This window comes from Pelmatolapia mariae, linkage group LG13 (genome assembly GCF_036321145.2).
Source record: "Pelmatolapia mariae isolate MD_Pm_ZW linkage group LG13, Pm_UMD_F_2, whole genome shotgun sequence".
NCBI classification, from domain to species: Eukaryota; Metazoa; Chordata; class Actinopteri; order Cichliformes; family Cichlidae; genus Pelmatolapia; species Pelmatolapia mariae.
Genome location: NC_086238.1, coordinates 11,383,160 through 11,402,686, shown reverse-complemented (window position 1 = coordinate 11,402,686; position 19,527 = coordinate 11,383,160). Strand labels below are relative to the sequence as shown.

The 19,527-nt window shown below is 38.7% G+C and overlaps 2 protein-coding genes across 3 annotated transcripts in view; both read right to left on the bottom strand.

Annotated features, from left to right (window-relative positions):
- Nucleotides 1–162: 162 nt before the first annotated feature.
- On the bottom strand, nucleotides 163–8,800 carry hps1 (HPS1 biogenesis of lysosomal organelles complex 3 subunit 1). Of its 2 annotated transcripts, none has more exons than XM_063491505.1 (18): nucleotides 8,464–8,800; nucleotides 6,501–6,691; nucleotides 6,262–6,393; nucleotides 5,690–5,832; nucleotides 5,503–5,611; nucleotides 5,229–5,389; nucleotides 4,976–5,078; nucleotides 4,801–4,885; nucleotides 4,546–4,601; nucleotides 4,289–4,456; nucleotides 3,875–4,045; nucleotides 3,578–3,654; nucleotides 3,352–3,489; nucleotides 3,133–3,197; nucleotides 2,785–2,930; nucleotides 1,037–1,150; nucleotides 852–934; nucleotides 163–776 (listed from the first exon to the last, which is right to left on the bottom strand). In XM_063491505.1, the coding sequence occupies exons 2-18, from the start codon at nucleotides 6,615–6,617 to the stop codon at nucleotides 614–616; spliced, it is 2,031 nt and encodes a 676-aa protein (XP_063347575.1). In that variant the 5' UTR covers nucleotides 6,618–6,691; nucleotides 8,464–8,800; the 3' UTR covers nucleotides 163–613. The 2 variants fall into 2 exon arrangements, with proteins under 2 accessions (XP_063347575.1, XP_063347576.1); XM_063491506.1 differs by lacking the exon at nucleotides 8,464–8,800 and adding an exon at nucleotides 6,779–6,892.
- Nucleotides 8,801–14,288: 5,488 nt separating this feature from the next.
- hpse2 (heparanase 2) overlaps nucleotides 14,289–19,527 on the bottom strand; it is a 49,102-nt gene continuing 43,863 nt past the window's right edge. The window contains exons 11-12 of the mRNA XM_063491755.1: nucleotides 17,454–17,600; nucleotides 14,289–15,279 (exon numbers count right to left, since the gene is read on the bottom strand). Of these exons, the coding sequence (XP_063347825.1) occupies nucleotides 15,117–15,279; nucleotides 17,454–17,600 (310 nt within the window). The 3' untranslated portion in view covers nucleotides 14,289–15,116. The remainder of the gene's footprint in view (nucleotides 15,280–17,453; nucleotides 17,601–19,527) is intronic.

Below are 19,527 nucleotides of genomic sequence, written 5' to 3'. Positions count from 1 at the left end.
GTGTGATGGTCTAGGTTCACACTGTACTATTTCAATTGAGTTTACAACAATTTAATAAACATAAAACATAAGAATGTGAGACTACTGATTGTTTTTTCTCAAAAATTATTTATCGTTTATTCAGACAGAAAAACCATAATTACTATTACTATGTTTCCTTCATACATCTTATTACACTGCCATTAGTAAAGGCAAAAAAAAGGGACAATAGCTGCATTTCTTAAAAACAAACCAAAAAAAAAAAAAAAAAAAAAAATCAGCCACAAATTTTAAAAAGAAAAAATAATATCTCAGTAAAACGATACAAATATTTAGATTAATAATAAATAGGAAATAAGTCAAATACATATTTTTAAGAACATATTAAAATACCCAAAAATTAGGAAGTGGAACATGCTTCATAAAAGACGAGGTGTGTACAGTGCACAGTGGGGTTTGATTTATCTAATCAGAAATCAAAGTGCTTTCAAATAAATAATTTTGGGTCTTAGGATTTTAAACACAATACAAAAATACACTGACAATGAAACAGATGCGGAACACACCATGTAAAATAAGAGTTGGTTTTTTTTGTTCTTGGCTACTCTGACCCACTGTGAGAGTGTGGGTCTGTCTACAGCAGTGGGTTGCGTGAGGGCTCCCATAATTTGCTTGCCAGCTGCCTGCAGTGCTGGAGGATGATCTCAGTGGGGATGACTCCCAGGTGAACTGTTAGGAGCTCGTAGCATTTCACTGTCTCGCCCGGGTGATTCTTACTATAGTACCGAATCAGCTTCCTGCAACACGCATCGCTTTGTTTAGTCAGGAGAACGAATTAAAGAAAAATATTTCTATCACACCAGGTTGGTTACCTGTAGTAATTCTGAGCAAGCATCCCGATAGGGGCGGAGTCATCGGGCTTGGTGGGTATGTCTTTTGCCTCCAACTTGAAGCCCTGATTGAAGAGGTATACAAATTGAATTATAGGCTTTTTTGCTGTTTCAGGCTGTTAAATTTGTTTTTATGGATAACAGAACAAAGTATAGCAGTGACTTACAGTTTCACTTTCAAACCAGAGAAAGTAGCAGAAGTAGAAATCTCCATCACGTAATGTTAGAGTGGAGTAACCCTTCTGAAGATAGTGCCGTGTTGTGCTGACCAGGCTCCACATCTTCAGTATGGATTAGAAAAAAGAAATGACAAAAATATGCATACTGTGATTATCCACACACTGTCTTATGCACAGCCTAATGTACGATGAACATGAGGCTACAGATAGCTGGCCTAATTTATCACAAACACTAGGAAACAGTCGACATATAAACTTACCACCACACATAAAGCAAAACTATCTGCACATGTTTGACTTCAGATGTCAAGTGTAAAACAGTTTCACAGGTTTCGGTGTGTACAAATATCATTTGATCATGTACAGTAATTATTTGCCAGTTTGGCTAACAATCGTAGTGAGAAATCATTATAAACTGACATTATACACTGTGCGAAAATCTTGAGCCACCTCTCAGTTCTTCATATTTTGCTTCCAAGAAGTCAGACTTTGTCATTTTTTGAGTAATAGGTCTCCAGGCTTTCTGAAGGTCTTTCAAAGCTTTTCTTTGATATTGCCTGCCTTTTCACCAATTTTCAGTTCAGTCCTTGCACCTGACCATTTGCAGAGTGATATAAAAAAGGCACCTAACACAAAAGAAGAATTAATGTTGTGTCTAGACGTAACAGAAAACTTAGCAAAAGGCTTACTTCAAATTCCTTACTACCTTTGGCACTTTACCTTTAGCAGCCTGTTCCACAAACACACAGTTTGCTGACATTTCTTTAGTTGAGTCTAGGAAAAATGCCAAAGATGAGATAGCTTGATAGACATAAAATTGTATTTTTGAACCAACAATGTGATTCCCAAAAAGCTATTAGCTGAAAACTTGTCATATGCTTAAAAATGTAACTGAAAACTGAACAAGTGAAGGACAAAAAAGAAATGGCAGGCCTAAAACACAGCAGATGAACAGTATGTGAAAGTCATACCCTTAAGAAATGGAAAACATTCCTGCAAAAACCTGACACAACAACTGAGAAATGCATCTGACCATTAGGTCTACTGTTCATTGAAGAGAGAAATTGACTGAAGTAGTGCAACAGATCTTATGGAGTGAGAAATTCAAATTTGAAATTTTTTGTTCAAATAATCATCAATATGTACAGAGATGAGACACGTAGAACAGTCGAGTGTCTACAGTTATCTGTAAAAGACAGTGGAGGCTCTGTCATGGGATTTTGTCAAAACTGACTGAGCTATGAACACAGACAGTACTGTCAGATTTTGATCCACCATGAAATACCATCTGATTGCCAACACCTTCAATTTTCAGCATGACAAAGATCCCAAACACACTGCCCATACAGCAAAAGCATAACTGGGTAGAAAAAACACACAATGGAACACTGTTAGCCATGGATTGGCCTCCCCAGAGTTGAGACCTCAACATTATTGTTGGATCATCTTGACAGCAAAAAGGAGAAAGGCAGCCAAAGAAAAGCTTTGGATGTCCATCAAGAAGCTTGGAGAATTATTCCTGAGGACTACTTAAAAGCTTGCTTAGGAAGGTTCAGGCTGTGTTGAAGAATAAAGATGCTTGATATACTCTATTTCCATCTATGTTTGGACACATTCCAATAAATCAATTAACCCATTTCCCATTTTCCCAGCAAAATAGAAAGAAATGACGAGGGGGCTATTGACTTCTATACTTTACCCCAAAATAAATAAGATGTAGTTCTAGTTTTAGTGACCTTGTTTTTGATATACTGAGCCACTGGTCCCTTCCCCAGCTCAGACGTGGTCCGCTCTGTGATGCTGAGTGATGGCGCTATCATTTGTCCGCTTGATCGGTCCACACAGATAAAATGGATGAGGCCTGGGAAATCCTCCAGGTAAGTGAGATTAATCAGTTAAGATTAATACGCTCAGCATAACAATGGGTTTGTTTTTTGGGTTTTTTAAGTGTATGCATGTTGTTAAAAACCATAAAAATACAAAATATACTTTTACAAATATTACAAATTCTGCTTTGTAGAAAACAATTGCACAGAAATTAGACAAAACAGGACATCACAGAGTTGCTGCACTGAGAGGATATGAGACCATGGTGATGTTCCTCTTGCTTTTCACTAACAGGAAGTCCTTCCAGTCCATCAGTTTCTCCCTTAGAGAGTGAGACAAAGAAGAAGATAGGAAGACAAAGAGGATACAGAGAAAACAATGAAGGACGAGGCTGCACAGTGTCAAAATAAAAAAAATGAAGTCAAGTTGGCAAACCTAAAATATAACAACGAAAATAGTAGCTGACAGACACTCACTGCACCATGGTCTGGGCCCGTTCTTGCAGGCCAGGGGAGAGACGACGAGGAGTGTCGTCTGGTCCAGAGTCAGACAGAAAACACTGTCGGTATATGCCACACAGTTGGGTCTTCATGTTCTTGCACCACGGGATAAGACTGCAACATAAACAGACATTTAAAGCCTCACAGGGTCATCAAACTGTCTTGCTGTCATTTGGCCAGCAGAGGGCGGTAAGAGACTTACTCTCTGCTGAACCCAGGCCCTCCTCTGGAGAAGGCCCGGTTTTTGAATTCGGTCCAGACATTTTGCAACTGTGAGGACTGGTTAGAAGAAGAAAGGACAAAAAAAAGAGAAAAAGATTTGATTGAAACATGTGCAAACATTCTGTGTTTCTGTGATAACAAAGGAGGATTAAAGGAATTAGTATTTTAAAGTCAGTTTTTTGACTTGGGTGTTTGTGGCAAAGGCAGACAAATGCTGAGGAAGTGTAGAAGAATACAGCCACTCAACGCAAAAGCACAACAACACACAAAAACAAACCTGTATCCCATTCAGTGCCAGGGTTTTAAGGAATTTATCCAGCTTGCTGCGCACTTCATGCATAGGCTGGCCTCTTGTGGAACCTCCTTGGCCTTCATTTAAGCGCTTCTCCAGTTTGGCGAAGGCTTCCAAAAATGTATACACAGACATGGCTACTCCACTGTGTGGAAACTGACACAGATGACACAGATAAATATAAAAGCAAAAATATATTTAGATGCGGTGAACACTTCATGGCACAGAGGTTAAATAAATGTATCTCCAAATAAGTCAAAAATACTCCCCCTACTGGCCACAAAACCACAATATGTCTGTGCGCACATACTGTAAACAAGCACATTACTGTACATATAGACTGTACGTGACTTCATATGGAGTCACTGATACACACATTGCTTGTCGGTATTGACAAACCTTAGTTAGCAGCACTAGTGTGATGCCAGGCCACAGTGGGAGACAGTACATGGAGTGAGGCATCATGGGATAGAGGCCATCTTTTTGCGAGACCTCTAAGAAGACTCTGTGAGGGGTTGCTGGATCAGGTGGACAAACTTCTAGAGTACTCAAGCTGTCCTCTGCCATCTGAATACAGTGTTTTTTTAAAGTCACCATTGTGTCAGGGTAACACACAAACAGAAAGCTGTTTACTTTGTTTTCAAATGTATTCTCACCTGGATGTCTGGGTCTACAAACTCAAACACAGGAGTGCTTCCCCTCACTGGCTTTTCTGGTGAGGCGAAAAACAAGAAAAAAAGAAACAAATGACGAGGAACATGCTCTGCACACTTAATATGACTTAATCTGGTCACAGATACAGATGATAGTTTGAGAAGTAGGAATCTGCATTTTGTATCTACTCGGTTTTATCCTTGTCTGTTAAAATCTGTTTGATGATCTGAACACAAAAGCTCTACTCAACAACCCACCTGAACTGCTTGAGTCTTTGTCTGTAGGTGAGGGCTCTGGGGTGTAAAAACTTTCATGGCCAGAACCAGATGTACTATCAATATCCTTCAGGCAAAGTGCACAGAAAGAGAGAATAAACACTCAGTAACAACATGCTTTGTCGGTGCTGTTTGAGAGGCTGTCACCACTTTGTACCTCTGGACTTGGGTCATCCACATCCACGTTGCTAGGATATATATTCTGTGCCATGATGATGAGGGCCAGGAGGTCTGAGGTGCTGAGTATACTTGCATTGCGACTAGAAAGAAATAGGAGATGGTTGTAGCCATTACCATGTTGAATTGTAAAAATGAAAAAAGGTATGTATATGAACTGTAAGTACAAGTGATATACGAGGAAGGGTGTAAGCTATAAAAATAATGTGACAGGTTTATAGAAACATCTGTACCTGGAGTAGAAAGCAAGCAGTTTGGTGTGAACCAGGATGAAGGCATGCAGCACCTCCTCTCCTCCTCTCTCTACGCTGCTGTTGATCTGCTGAACCAAACGGCGCTCCAGGAATTCGATGCACTGCTCACACAGTGTGGGGTGGATCAGCCTCTCCACCGCCTAACAGAGTGATGATGGTGATTTTTAAATAAGATATTAAAGAGTTTTTTAAAAAAAAAAAAAGAAAGAAAAAGTCTATTTTCTAATCTGTACTAAGTGAAAAGGAACCACACCTCCACTAAGAAGCTCTGATCATTCTCTCGGAGGTGGCTGTAGGTCTCCAGCAGACTCTGGAGATGCTTCCACAGTCTCAGCCTTTGCTCCGTGTCCCGGGCGCGCAGTCTGGTGACAAGCAACATACGCTCATACTAAACCTCATGCTGTATTAAAAGCCAATGATAAACAGACAAAATGTCTTACTCTTTCCTGAGGAGGTTCCCACTGAGGGTCACCATGCCAAACAAAACTTCAATCATCTTATTCATCACGTAGATTTTCCTCCTTAGATCCTCCTCCTTTTCCTCGCCGTCTCCATTCACAGCAATGTACAGGCACTCATCAAACTGTAGACACAAAATACCCTAATAAATGTGTTTTTGCCCCAAGCGAATGAATGAGCTGGAAAATAAAGTGAAGGCGGTTGTCTTCTGCTCTTTGATTTCTTTAAGCGATAAAGGGTTTACACAAGAAAGAGCTAAAAGGCTGCTGACGCTGAGTGGACCTGAAACATGTCAAGTGCTTGGACTCGAAAACTGCATCGTGCGCGGCAGGAGGATAAAGCCTTAACAAGACTCACATGATAAAACATGCTGCTTCACAGAGACAAAGGCCTGCATTTAGGTGATTGTGCTGTTACTGAAGCCTGATTGCTTTACAGATCAGAAATCTTCAAACAAGGTCAAAAGAAATTAGAGTCATGGCACAATTTTTAGATAACTTAGGAACTTGTGCAGGGGGTGAAGACAGTTTTTTCTGTGTATGGTGGGTGCTACCTGGTGTAGTACGTAGATGTGGTTGTTTTCTGTCGTGAAAGATGTGTAGCTGTCAGCCTCTGTCACCATGGTGCTGAAGGAGATGATGATGGGAGCAAACAGAGTGCTGATGCTGTCCTCAAAGGCCGGAAACTGGGAGAGAAAAAAAAGCAAATGATCAACTCATTCTAACACATACAGGAAACAAGTTCAAAAGCACATGCAGAGTGTCTGCTGAATACAGCTTTCTTCAACTTTACCCCGTGGCCTTCCTCTTGAGACGCTCCATACTGTTCCTGGATATTCTGCTGAAATTCCAAGTCAGTCCAGTAGAAGAGCATTTCAGCACTCTCACTTGCTATCAGCAAGCACTTCATCTGGACTACAGATGCGTTCCTGTCCTGTTTTAATGCGGTGTCCTATTTACTCCAACTTCTCCACACGCATTAGGCTGTAAAAAAAAAAATGTTAAAAGCACTGAGGTGAAAGACATAAAACAGAGTCCGGGGAGGAATTTTGTGAAGCACAAAGGACTGACTTGATACTATTCACACAGCTAAGGCATGCCCACAAGGAAGATGTTAAAATCTTGAAACACGATTAAACAGAACTCAATCCTCAGATTTCCATTTTATTGTTCCAGCACTTAGAGCACAAGTTTGAGAAATCTAAAAAAAAAGAAAAAGAAAAAAAGATCACATCATTTTTTCATAAGTATTGATCTGAAAGCTCCCCTAAAGAAACTAATGTCTGTGTAAGCATGCATTTATATTTGATTAGCTTACAGAAGCAGTTCTCAGTGTGCAGGACTGGCCTCCTGATGGGGCTTAAAGACAACCAGGTGGCAAGAATATAGAGCAAAATGAATGATATATTCTTATATTGTTGATGATTGTAATAGAAAATGTTTGAGAACTAGTGACTTATGAAAAGGTTGCCAAGTAGACCCTGACTGATATATTGGTGGGGCCGATATTGGCTATTAGCAAGTATATCGATGCCGGCATTGTAATACCCGAAACACCCTTCAACCATGGTGCGTTTCCCATTACAGAAAACTTGACCAGGAAGTTCACTCAAATCTGAGTGTATTCACCCTTAGTTAAGCATGTGTGTGAATAAAGAAGGCATTGTCAATGCAAAAGCCATCATCAAGTGAAAAATCTTAGTTAATGGAGCTTCAATACCACAATTCAATGTGGTAATAGTTAAATAAAGAGCAAAGCTTCCATTTTAATACAGAGGAATATGAAGTTAGTCAGTCTGGGTCATGGCGCTTATTTTGAAAAACAGGACTGTTTCATGGGGCTGAAAAAAAATCCACCCATATATCAGATTTTTAAATAAACAAATATTGCTATTCATATTGACCTAAAAAATCCTATATAATTAGGAAATAGGGATACTTGTTTAAAAATAAAAAAATCATTATAGATTATAGGTACAGAAATTAATGACACTTGTATCTCTGTAGCTTTGGTATAAAGATCATGACTAGCCATGAGCTCAGTGACACTGAGTCATTGTAACAGTATTATTATTGTGAATATATTTGCCACAGGAGTAACCGAAAGCAAGGAAATAAGCCTTCTTCTAGGGTCTGTTGCTTCCTGGCCTAAAGTAGGTAGACTCTGATAGTATATCAATGACGATATCCAGGCTCAGAGGCAGGAAAAAAGTCAGATCGGGAGCAGAAATACCAAAATGTCCACTCTTGTTCACAAAGGTCCTTCTCCTCAACAAAAGATTTAAATAATGTTTGTAATTGTAGTGAGAGCAACACAGTGAGTGTACAGATGGGGTAACAACAGCTTTGAAACAGAAAGGATCCTTAGGGGCTCAGAGCTTTGAAACATAAACAATCTTTTCTTCTCTTTCTTTTTATGTTTTGGCTGTTTTTTTTTTTTTTGTACATCTAAAGCATATTTAATTAATATCTCATGATAGCCAGTTGGGCAAAAGCTGTGAAAAAGGCAGAAAAATCTGATTTGCAAATCTTTTGCAAACCCATAGACTAAAAATGTGCAGTCAGAAACACCTGATCTAACCATGAGCAGCTTATGTTAGTCTTTTTTCATGAAGCTCCGATCCGTGCATTCACATCCCGTGTTTTACTAAAAGCCTTCCCTCTTTTACAAAACTTTTAACTTCCTCCATACACAGTCTGCTGATCCACAAACGTAATGACCAAAGTTACAACTCGTGTCACCGCAAATCACTCACACTTTTCTGCACCGGATAACTCCAGCATCCCAGTCCAGTGTCTCCGTTGTCCTAACAATCAGCCCTCCTCAGTTTTCCGTGCCGTTTGGGGACGTTTTCATAGCGGGTTACAGTTTCAACCCAAGCTGCCTTCTTCCTTCCGCGCTGCAGCAAGCAGCACCACGCCAGCGTTCAGTCATGTGACTTCAGGCAGGAAGTTTGCTGGTGTGAAATGAGCTGGAGCTGTCAAACTATCGAGGAGAAGCGCCCGCCAGACTGCTGCTGTTAAGGAGCTCGTGTTAAGGGGAAGCTCCTTGAAGTGGATTACCCCTCGGGGAGCCCGATGATCAGTGAGGCAGGAAAAAGTCATGTGCTGGTGCATAAAGTGGCCCACATGACTACGGGAGCTATGCTGTATAATAGTTTGGTATTTGTGGCATGCAGCTGCATGATTGAGACTGAGATTAGTAGCGTACTCGTGCCCGCTTTTTTTTTTTTTTTTTAATCTTGGTTTGACATTTAGTGCAAATCTGTTTGCCTGTTGTAGTAAAGCTTCGGGATTTGTATGGAAGCTACTCAGAAAATGGCAAATCTTTGCCGTGTACAGAGGAAAAAATTGAAATGTATTAATTGGATGTATTATATTGTAGTGGGTGGTGGTGGTGGGGGGGTCACAGTGTTTGGCAAATGTATGAAAGTTACATTTATGTGATTAATACTGCATTTGGAAGCTGTTGCTGTCCACCAAATGGACTCCTAGGAGTGAATGCAAAAGAAACAGGCCGTTCTTAGACTGCAAAATCTGTAGGAAAAAGAAAACACTGAGCAGCTTTAAAAAAAAAAAAAAAAAACCCTAACCCGTTCTGGACACTCATGCAAGACAACATTGTTGGATGATAGCAGGATGGTAAAGAGAAAGGCTTTTACAACATCTACCCATTTTAAGAACACTCCCCCTTTCAGTTCATTCACTATAATGTGCAAATCAGAGATCAGCCTAGAAAAGCCAGATTAGGCTTTTCATACCTAAAAAGCTATTCAACATTTCATCTGGATAGACAGATAAACGTGTACATGTACAAAGCCCTTGTAGAACCAAGTCTTGCCACTTGACAGCCATCCTGAAATATCTAAAAGCATTTATTTAGACACTTATTTTGAAGTGTTGTCACTAAAGTTTTCTTTAATTTAAGTGGTCGCTTTGGTGTCACAGTTGCATGTATAAAGTCACCCGTAAAAACATATTTATAAAAAAAAATCTAAAAAGAGTGCTGTCTTTGCCCAAAATGTTTTAAGACTTTTTTTTCACCCTCCTCCGGAAGTTAGACTTCCACCACCTTTGCTGATGATGTTTTCTCTTTAATGATGTGACGGGGAAAGCACCTGTTAAACACACGGTGTAATAAGTGTTTATTGACAGAAGAGAGAAGTAGCCTGATAAATTCTAAACTTTGTGCTCAGATTTAGTCAAATGCAGCAGTGCGTTAGAGCACAGATCTAAAACAAACAGCGATGGCATCACACGAGTTTTTGAAGGTCAGGAAGTGGAATATTAATCAAAATTCTTGATCTTGACCATTTTAAGCTGCATTTTGCTACCTGAAGTCAAAATTAAAGCCCGGAGACCCCAGAAACAAACAACAACTTAAAAAGGCTTGGCAAAGTCTCATAAGAAACAAACCAATTTCTTTGGTGATTTTCATAGATTCCACACTGCACACAGTCACAAAACATTTTTATCTAAGTAGCTTTATATTTCATATTATGTTACGTGACTTCAAAGTGTAATGGTTTGCAACCAAAAGACCCCCAGTTTAATCCCTGGAGGAGACAGAAATAATTTTGGTGTTGTGTCAGGAAGGATAGTCGATATAAAAACTCTATCACATGAAAAAATGTGGAGCTTTTTATTTAATATTATATTAATTTGCCAAATTGCTAACGAGTCCCTGAAAACCAGGGACTGGGTATCAAAATTGTTGCAGTTCTTCAAAGGTTATTGAGGAAACCTTAAAACCTTTTGAATTAAACCAAAAGTCTGCATTTTTGAATCTCATACTTCTATAGCGGTAATGTGACGTGTTTTGATAAATGGCTAAAATAACTAGCTATATACATGGACCTTACTCTGCATGCTGAGCAAAGATTTTAGGAGGTGGTCTGCTGGCTTGGGTGGCACTCCCACAAAAGCATGTTTCTCAGGTTAATTGGTGATTCTAAATTGGTCATAGGCATGAAAATGAGCATGAATGGTTGTTTGTCTCTCTGTGTTAGCCCTGCGATACACTGGTGACTTGTCCAGGTTGTACCCAGCGTCTCACCCAATGACAGCTGGCATAGGTTTGAGCCTCCCTGTGACCTGGAATTGGAGAAGTGGAATAAGGTCAATGGAATGATGGATGAATAGATTAATGTTCTACTTTGTCCAAAACTGATTCTGAAGCATGAAAACACAGTGAACATCCACCCATTTATCACAGTAGGCACAAAAAGTCCTGGGACAGACACTTTGTTGTCTTAATCTTTAGATCAGGTTTTCACTCATGCAGGAACGCCACTTCGGGAGAGCCAGTTACCACAGAATTGACATTTACTAGATCTTAGTGCCAGTGAGAATACAGATGAATAGACCAATAGCGTGACCGAGTGTTTCTAACAAACATTTTCCAAAAAAGGAAAGGCATCTTTTCTGGACTGAGTTAATTTTACAGGCCACTGGGTCAGTTTGACTTTGGGGCCAATGCCATTGGGTCAGTGTGAAAAACTGTTCCTACAGAGACTGTAGGAACAGCTTAAATCTGCACAAGAACAGTTTCAAGTTCTTGGAGGTGCTTTGAACATCCTGGAAAACCTAGGCTGAATGAAAAGTTGGTTTCACGAAATGTTGATTTGAGTATTCTGTTTGATCCATATTGTACGAACTAAAAAAAACAAAATAAACCAATGTGGTTTTATTTATGAAACCATGTTCATTTTTTGGTGCCTAAAAGCTTTGCAGTAAACAACATATTACACATATCTTCCATATAAAAACATATTCAACAAATATCATTATGTTTTTCAGAGAAAGGTCTTCAGCAAATCTGTGTTATATCATAATATTCGGCACTGTTTGTATGCTTGGCTGCTGAGTGGAGCAAAGAACCATAGTAGGATAAATATTTATGTTTTATTAACCTTGCTTAGCTCAAAATGGTTCAAAATACCAAGACTTCTATGTTGCGGGCCAAAATCTAATCTGGTCCATCAGTTTTCTAGGGATCCGGCATCCACAGAAGTCTTACTTAAGCTGTATCCTGTATATACAGAGTAAACATCTAGAAATCCTCAGTGTTTGCTAACAGGGCAAGAGGGCCTTGCATGTCTCAAAATGGATCATGGAGTATAAACAGTGTTAGGTGGGCCTGGGTAGCAGTTACCTCGGCTAAGGAGAGACTGTCACGCAGAAGTGGCTGGACACCATACAGTCCTTCTAAACCACAACAGAATTTGATTTTGTCAGAGGATTTGATGTTTAGCCGTTATTGTCGCAAAGCACGGGTTTATATGAACCAGAGTTTGCCAAACAAAACCATTTCAACCCATTCAGGTTGATAAGATCCTGTTCCGAGTCTTAGGAAGTTCACTAAGGCCTCACTGTTCCCATTGCCTCGGTCAATTATTGCTTAACCATTACTTTCAAGGCAGAGGTACTGCGGGTAGTTAACAAATTCAACATGCTTTTCATCAGAAAGGCATGCAGTTTTATTTTCTGATCCATATCAACAGGTAGCTGATGTAAGAATATTTCTAACCCGCACTGGCAACTGAGATTTAAAGCAATTTTCTGGAGCATGTTGCCCAATTTAATCGACTTATCTTATTCAACTTTAGTATGTCTGCTCTCTCTCTGACTTTACTTTGAAAATAAAGCATGTTTTCATCTAACCCTGTATATATATATATATATATATATGTGTGTGTGTGTGGCCAACACAGTATAATGAATAAAATTTTCTCTTCAAAGATCCCAGATGAAATGGGCCAGGTGTTAACGAGTCTGGTTTGATTCTTACATGTCAACAATGTCGGGCTGTTTAAAATAAACCACATGTGAAAGGAGGCTGTTCCTGAAGTTCATTTCTCAGACCAAACATTTCTGCTCCTTACATGAAAGCAAGGAGCTATTTCGCATGAATGGCACAAAATCTAATTCAAGGTATATGCTTTGGATCAGGCTCTTGAAGGGGTGCCAGTGGTAACGACTCCGTGTCAGGAAAGATCAAATTTGCTCAGTGGAGTTTTTCTTGTGTAGGAGAACCCGAAGGAACCTAGATGACGGGCATTTAACCATGGTCCTTTATTTCCCTTCTATACGAGTCTACCAAGCAGATTCCAGTTGTCTATGCATCAGCGCACACTGAGCCAAGTGTGGCTCAGGTTTAGCCTGTCTGGGTCAAGCTGAGGTCTGGACTTTTAGTTCATCCTGGCTTCATGTTTCCCATCAGCAGCTGCCTCATGCAGTGACAAGACAGCACTCTTCCCGCTACAAAGACTTGCTCCAGCTGCTTCCACAACTGGGGCCACAGAGTCTAACAGTCTCTCTGTGTGTGTGTGTGTGTGTGTGTGTAAAGAGCTGATTGAGTGAGTGCACAAACGATGGTAAACTTTAATACTGTGCCTTTGTATTGGGATCACAGTACAAGGGCATTTCTGCTTTGCTTTGTGCTCTTGTGCAAGTATAAATCATATCTTCCAATCTCTTTGTTTCTTTTTTCTGCTCGTCACCATGTGCTCCTGCAGATCTCCGTCATGTCCCGAGAACCACTGTGGAGTCTGGTTTCACTGCACTTTCACATGATGGGACTTAGCTGTTTGTGCAGACGTAAAACTTCCTCCCAAATCCCCTCTTTAATGCCATAATGAATTTACAGTCAAAGGTTATGGAGTCTGACCTGTAGACAAACTAACATCTGAGTAGGATTACATTCTTTGTTTTAGTGTAGTCTGTGGTGAATTGCTCATTTTTACAAAAGAAAATAAAGAAAGCTTTCAAGATCTTGGGTATTTTTAGGTCTTTATTATTAATGTAAACTTTTTTTTTTTTTTACCAAAAAATAATATAGGCACACTTTACATATATAAAATAATGCTCTCCAAATGAAATATGAACATCTCTACATTAACTATAAACACATTCAGAGGATAATTATTCTTTATATTTTACATGTTTAGACACTTAACCTGCACTTGCTTATCATTGTTCTTAATGGTGTCAGTTTAAAGCTCAAAAGGCGACTTGACTAGCTCTCTCGAGGGGACATTTTCACTGACTGCGGTCTTACTTTTCAGCATAAGTTAGTCAAAATATTTTGAAGTAAAATGAAAGTAAATGCAGATGACAGTCTGTAAACCATCGCAAGATAGTTGGATTTGTGTGTTGGGTTTTTTCCCCCCTTTTAATTAGACCCACCACCATGTGTGTGTTTATTTTTTTAAATCAATGTCAGTTGGTCACCCTGTTACTGAATGAGTACATTCCTACAGGTTCTTTTTTGTTCTTTTGCATAGATTTTGCTTTACAATTGGGGCATTAGTACAACTCTTATATAATAGAAATATAAAGACAAAGCAATATAAATTAGTTGTATACTGAATATAAGTAAACATATCAAGCTTAAAACACTTTATCACTCTTTTTTATGTACAATACATACTCTAATAATATGACAGTGAACCTGTACAATATGTACTGTAAAATATATATATATATAGTATATTTAGTACAAAAGAAACCTAGCAGCATTAAAGGGTTAAAAACAAAAGATCAAGAAAAGAAAAGAGTAAGAAGTGCTAAAATGCACCTGAATAAAATCTGTATTTGATTTTTTTTTTTTTTTTTAAATCTATAAGTCTGATTTAGCTGTGGATCCAGGTGATGTGAATGATGGGTTCACATTATCTATCTGCGCATCACAGCCAAACAGCTAGTGACACATCCTGGCTATTATATTCTGCAGTTAAACTGAAGTGCGCACAAAGATCCTCAAAGCATGCACACAAAAAAGAATGAGGGGAAAAAAGAGATTTGCAATTTTCAGCCATTTGATATGGCAGAGGAAAAAAAAAGTGTGGTTTGAGCGGCACCCTCAACAGACACATCAGTAGCTTTATCAATAAAACACATGCATACACAAACATACACAGACAGCATGGGGTCAAGAAGAAACACACCATGGTATGTTTTCTCTCTGTGAAAAGGATCAAGTCATACTGAAAGTGATTTGTGTAAATCTCCTCATTCTGTAGGTCAAAGATTAGAAATAGAGGCTGTAAATAAACTTTCAAAAGTCTAAACTCTCTAACACAAGGTTAAAAGATGTGTGTTGTTTTTTTTATTTTATTTCTGCAACTGCAGCCTTGTAGCATTTGAGGAACTGCTGGTAAAAAGCAATTGGAAGTTTTCAGTGCGTGTGTGTCTTGACTTAGAAAGCCTGGGTTTATTTTTTTAAATCTGCTTGATCATTTAAATATATATCAGTGCGAATGGAAGCTTGTTATCCAGAGAATTGTTTTGTCTGTAAGAGTACTTGAGAATTTTGTAAAAATTTCTCACAAAGTGGTATTCTAGTCTTTAAAATCTGAGTAAAACTGGTGTTGGTGGTGTGATACTTCATGGGGATAAAGGATCAATGTTATCTCCGACAGGCGTAAGCATTAATATTTTTGATAACATAAAAACCTATAGTCATGGGAGGCATAGCTATTGTTCGTCCCGCCCTCAATGTCTTGGGCTTCAGCTCTGGGAATGTCTCATTGTTCATCATGACCAGCTTTTCCCCATTCAACTGGACATGTCTGCAAAGAGAAGAAGAAATACGGTGTGTTAACTCAGTGAGTTACAACATGCTGAAGTCACATAATCAAACTTACCGACAGTCTTATATTCCAAGTCTTCTTCTCCTGCCTTCTGACAAATAAAACTGGTAGGCCATGGTAAGACTTTTAACCTTATCAACAAAAGACTCCGGATCTTCATTATTTCATGGGCCTTGTATCTTGCTTATCATTCTGCCAGCAGGGGGTGCTGTTGTCACATTATTGTAATTAAAACAACTGCAAAGTGTGAAAACTGACATGTTGAGTGGAAAATACCAAGAGCAAACCCAAGTTTATTTCTCTGTTAACATTTTGGGTCATCTGTATTCCCTAATATTTGGCTTTAGCAGCATTTACTGCAGCTACTCACTGTGATAAAAGTCATAAGGCTACAAAAACTAATATGCTCCTAATATATTTGAAACTATTTTCTAAGACACTCTGTTAAAGTATTATATTGTAATGATTTAGGTTGTCACATTCATCAAAATAGCCCTTGCTACATCTTCAACTACTGTAAAACCCATTAATATTTATTTTTTCTTTTTTTAAGACTCCTGACTAGGCATGATCATAGAAATCTACTTACGTGAACAAATCCAATTTCACAAAGTCAAACACCAGTTTCATTATACCAAATAACAGTCAGTTTGAGTATGACCTTTACTTTTTTAATTCACAGTGGTTCTCTTTATCCATACAGGACACAATATGCTAATTATTATTAATGTAAATGCAGTCTGTCCACACTATTTTCTATCTTGTTATGACTACGTTTTCACTGAGATTGTAATGTTCACAATAATAAAGGAATAAAGGGCAGTGGTTTGAAGACTTTTACATGAACACTGAATTCAAGAAAAGATCAAATAAAATGATGTTCACTAATGAGAAGTTGTAATTCAAACCGGACTGCTCAAAGCCTTTCTTCAACATACATGGGTCTGAAAACTTAAAAAGTTCCACTACTCAAACCAATTTATAGACATCTGGTGTTGCTAAATTCATCGTTAAAAATCTCCCTGCACTCCATGTGGTAAATGAAAGCACTTTAGGCCAGGCACATCGTTAGCTTGCTCTCCTATTAATTGCCTCGCGATCCTGTTCTAACACCTAAAACATCCTCCATCATTACACTGTTATTGAAGGATCATGCTTGAGCTTTCATTAAGGCCGCATGTGGGTATCATATAACAAAAAGACAGACACGCACACACACAGTCTTAGGTCATTAGACTGTTATTTCAGGATTTGCGTCTTAAGTCTGAGTCAGAATAACAGGACAGGGGATTAAGGGAGAGAGTTAAAGACTGAAACCATAAAGTTTTTATTTTAAGAGACATTTTAAGGAAATGGGAATTATATTACCTTGTTACATAAAGTGAAATATATTGTAGCCAAATGGAATGTATACAAAATGAAAAATCGATTGCTAAAACATCTGTTGTAGGCTATAAAAACAGACTCAAAAAAGGACATGAAAACACATTAAAACTTTGCAAAGGACTCTGCGCTCTCTGAAAATTTCCTTCAATAATTAAGCTGGCAAATTAAAGCAGTGCAATGACAATGACCATCTGAACAAACTTAAGTTTTATTTTTTGGTTAGCTTTAATTGTTACACATTATTCTTTATGAGAATGCTTGTCTTCACCTAACTCTAATCCAGATAAAGACAGGAAAAGGTAATTGCATTTAAGTGTACATTTGCATGTTTTGCGGTGTGGCACTCACTCAGCATGCTGGCTCCATATAAATTATACACTGTGGTCATAAAAGTAAATTGAGTCACTGCAGCTCTTTGAAGTTTTGATGTTTAACACCCTATTAAGTTTGGAGGCATAAAGTTGTTTATAAAATCATAATTTTCCTATTCTTTGTTTCAGTGTTTTTCTGACATTTGCACAATGTAATTCCTTTTACAAACCAAGGTTTACTCAAGCAGTGTACAAATAATCAGCTTTTCTTTTTTTCTTTTTGTTTTATATGAGCAATAACTGTCTCTCAGCAGCACATTTCTCTTTTTTGAGCGACATAAATAAATAGAAAAGAACTGTTTCACATAGAAAACAATTACCTAAAGCATGTGTGCATGTTTAAGTTTATATCTGCACATGTGTAACGAACAGAGAGGAAGTGAGAGAGATACTAACTTGGCTCGCAGTCCATCATTGCCATAAGGCTGCAGGAGGTACTGATGGACAGTCTTGTTCCGTAACGTTCCAGCCAATTTGATTTTCTTCCTCGATCGATGTAGGTTGATGATGTAGATCGTTACGGATCCTCTGACATAGTTATGACTAGTGTCACAAAGAAAAAGATGGACACTGCCTCATTAATTTTCTTTTACATTTAGAAAAAAAAAGATCAGGGCACAACAGAAAACGTCGCCTCTCCACATCTGTTAATGGGGATTCATTATATACTACATTGCCATGTTGAATAAAATTCTCTATAATTAAAGATGACTACAAAGAGAAGAAAGTCTTTGATATTTGCATCCCATATAGTAATGGAATAAAACCACGACTCCTTGATCTAATCTGGATCAAAAGGCTTTCGGAAGATTAATAAAGAAAGATAAAGCAGGCTAAAAAAAGGAAATTCCTTTACATAGCAAGTTACTCTTTATTATAGCCTAAAACCCATCATCTACTGTATATTTAGCATCAACATATTAAACTGCATTTCATTTTTGAAGCCTTTATCATTCCAATAAAGTCTATCTAATACAGAAATCCGCTTCTCTTATACAATATCCAGTATTGAAACCTGCCGCTGTCTGGCCCAGGGTCAAATGAGGGGTGTGAACACAAAGGGCAACACTTCTTGAGTTACACAGACAACAGTCTTTGAGTCCCTCTCGTTAGAGCAAAACACCGGGGACACAATTTGATAGGAATACTGGTCAAAGGTAAATAACTCAGTGAGACAGATAAGACAAACATGATAAAATCTAATAAGAGCCCATATATGAGGACAAAGACAACACAGCTCTAGTGAATACCACATGTCAGCCTTGGTGTTCACCGTCTGGTAGACATCGCTCCCAGTTACCACCTCCTAAATCTCATATCTTCAAAGCAATATTGGATTTTGGTTTTATGTTTACCTTTGTTTTTTGTGACCAGGTTTAGCAATTTCAGTAACCCGGCAGGACTGCTAATGTTTAATATATTTACCAGGAGATATAGTCCCGTACTCCTACTGGGAACACTGTATATCTGGCTCTGTGTTAAACTCCTACAGCCTTGTTTCTCAGAAATGTGGACCATGGTTCAGATGGTTAGATGGAGTAGGAGATAATAACCTTTTAGACCTTTAAAATGATGAGGTTCTTAAAGATCCAAACCAGGAACATAAACATGTGTTGATGCTGTTTGATGTTGGAGCATCGCTGGAAAGTGAAAAAAATGCCATTCAAACCACTAAAAGGGGTAAAAGGGCAGTGGAAGTCATATTTAATCTGCAAAGACTGCTTGGACACATTTATATTCTTTGCTCTCTAATACAATTTAGTCAAACCACCAAGACTACAATGGTTTGCCCACTTAAGGGCTGACTGTGTAAAACCACAAAGTAGCAGAAATAATGGCAACTGAAGTGGCTTTGGATTTGAGACAGACTACTTTAGTGCTTCACTGTCTGAACATATGAGTCTAGGGCTGATTGGTATCTTGAGTGGAGCTCAGTGACTCCACATGCCAAGGGCATTTCTCTACTCCTAAATTTACAATACATACCAAGAGACTGAGTGAGTACACTTGTTGAAAACTATTTAGAATATCTGCATGAGTGTCATTAGAACTCACGCTTCTGCAGTATTTCTTGCACATTTATCAACCATCTATCTTTGCCGTGCTCCGATATTTTTCTAAGAGATGCTCCACCTGTAAATGAGCACCGTCTAGAGTATGGCCGTAAGTCTACCCTGGTGCTGACAGCCACTGGCCTGGGTTAAATGATAACCTTGAACAGGCCATGGTGGCACTCTTTATCTCCTCGCGGCACAGACTGCCTTATTGTCCCTCCCCCTCAAATATCCCCCTCCAGCCAATCTGACATGGGATAAAGGCCTAGCACACCTTTCAGCAGCCCTTTGACGACAGGGAGACAGAACCCACACACCTGATAAGTGATACCCGTTAAGTTTTATAGTCTCTGAGCTGTGAATGAGCGGGTGTCTATGGTCTGCTTATTTATGGGAAGCCAAATGGTGGAGTTAGG

Excerpts from the sequence above, each read along its gene's own strand:
- hps1 (XM_063491505.1), bottom strand. The coding sequence starts at position 6,617 with ATGAAGTGCTTGCTGATAGCAAGTGAGAGTGCTGAAATGCTCTTCTAC. Across the intron at positions 6,394-6,500 it reads CTCAAGAGGAAGGCCACGGG|TTTCCGGCCTTTGAGGACAG; the intron begins GTAAAGTTGAAG and ends TTTCTCTCCCAG. Across the intron at positions 3,655-3,874 it reads TGGCACTGAATGGGATACAG|TCCTCACAGTTGCAAAATGT; the intron begins GTTTGTTTTTGT and ends TCTTCTAACCAG.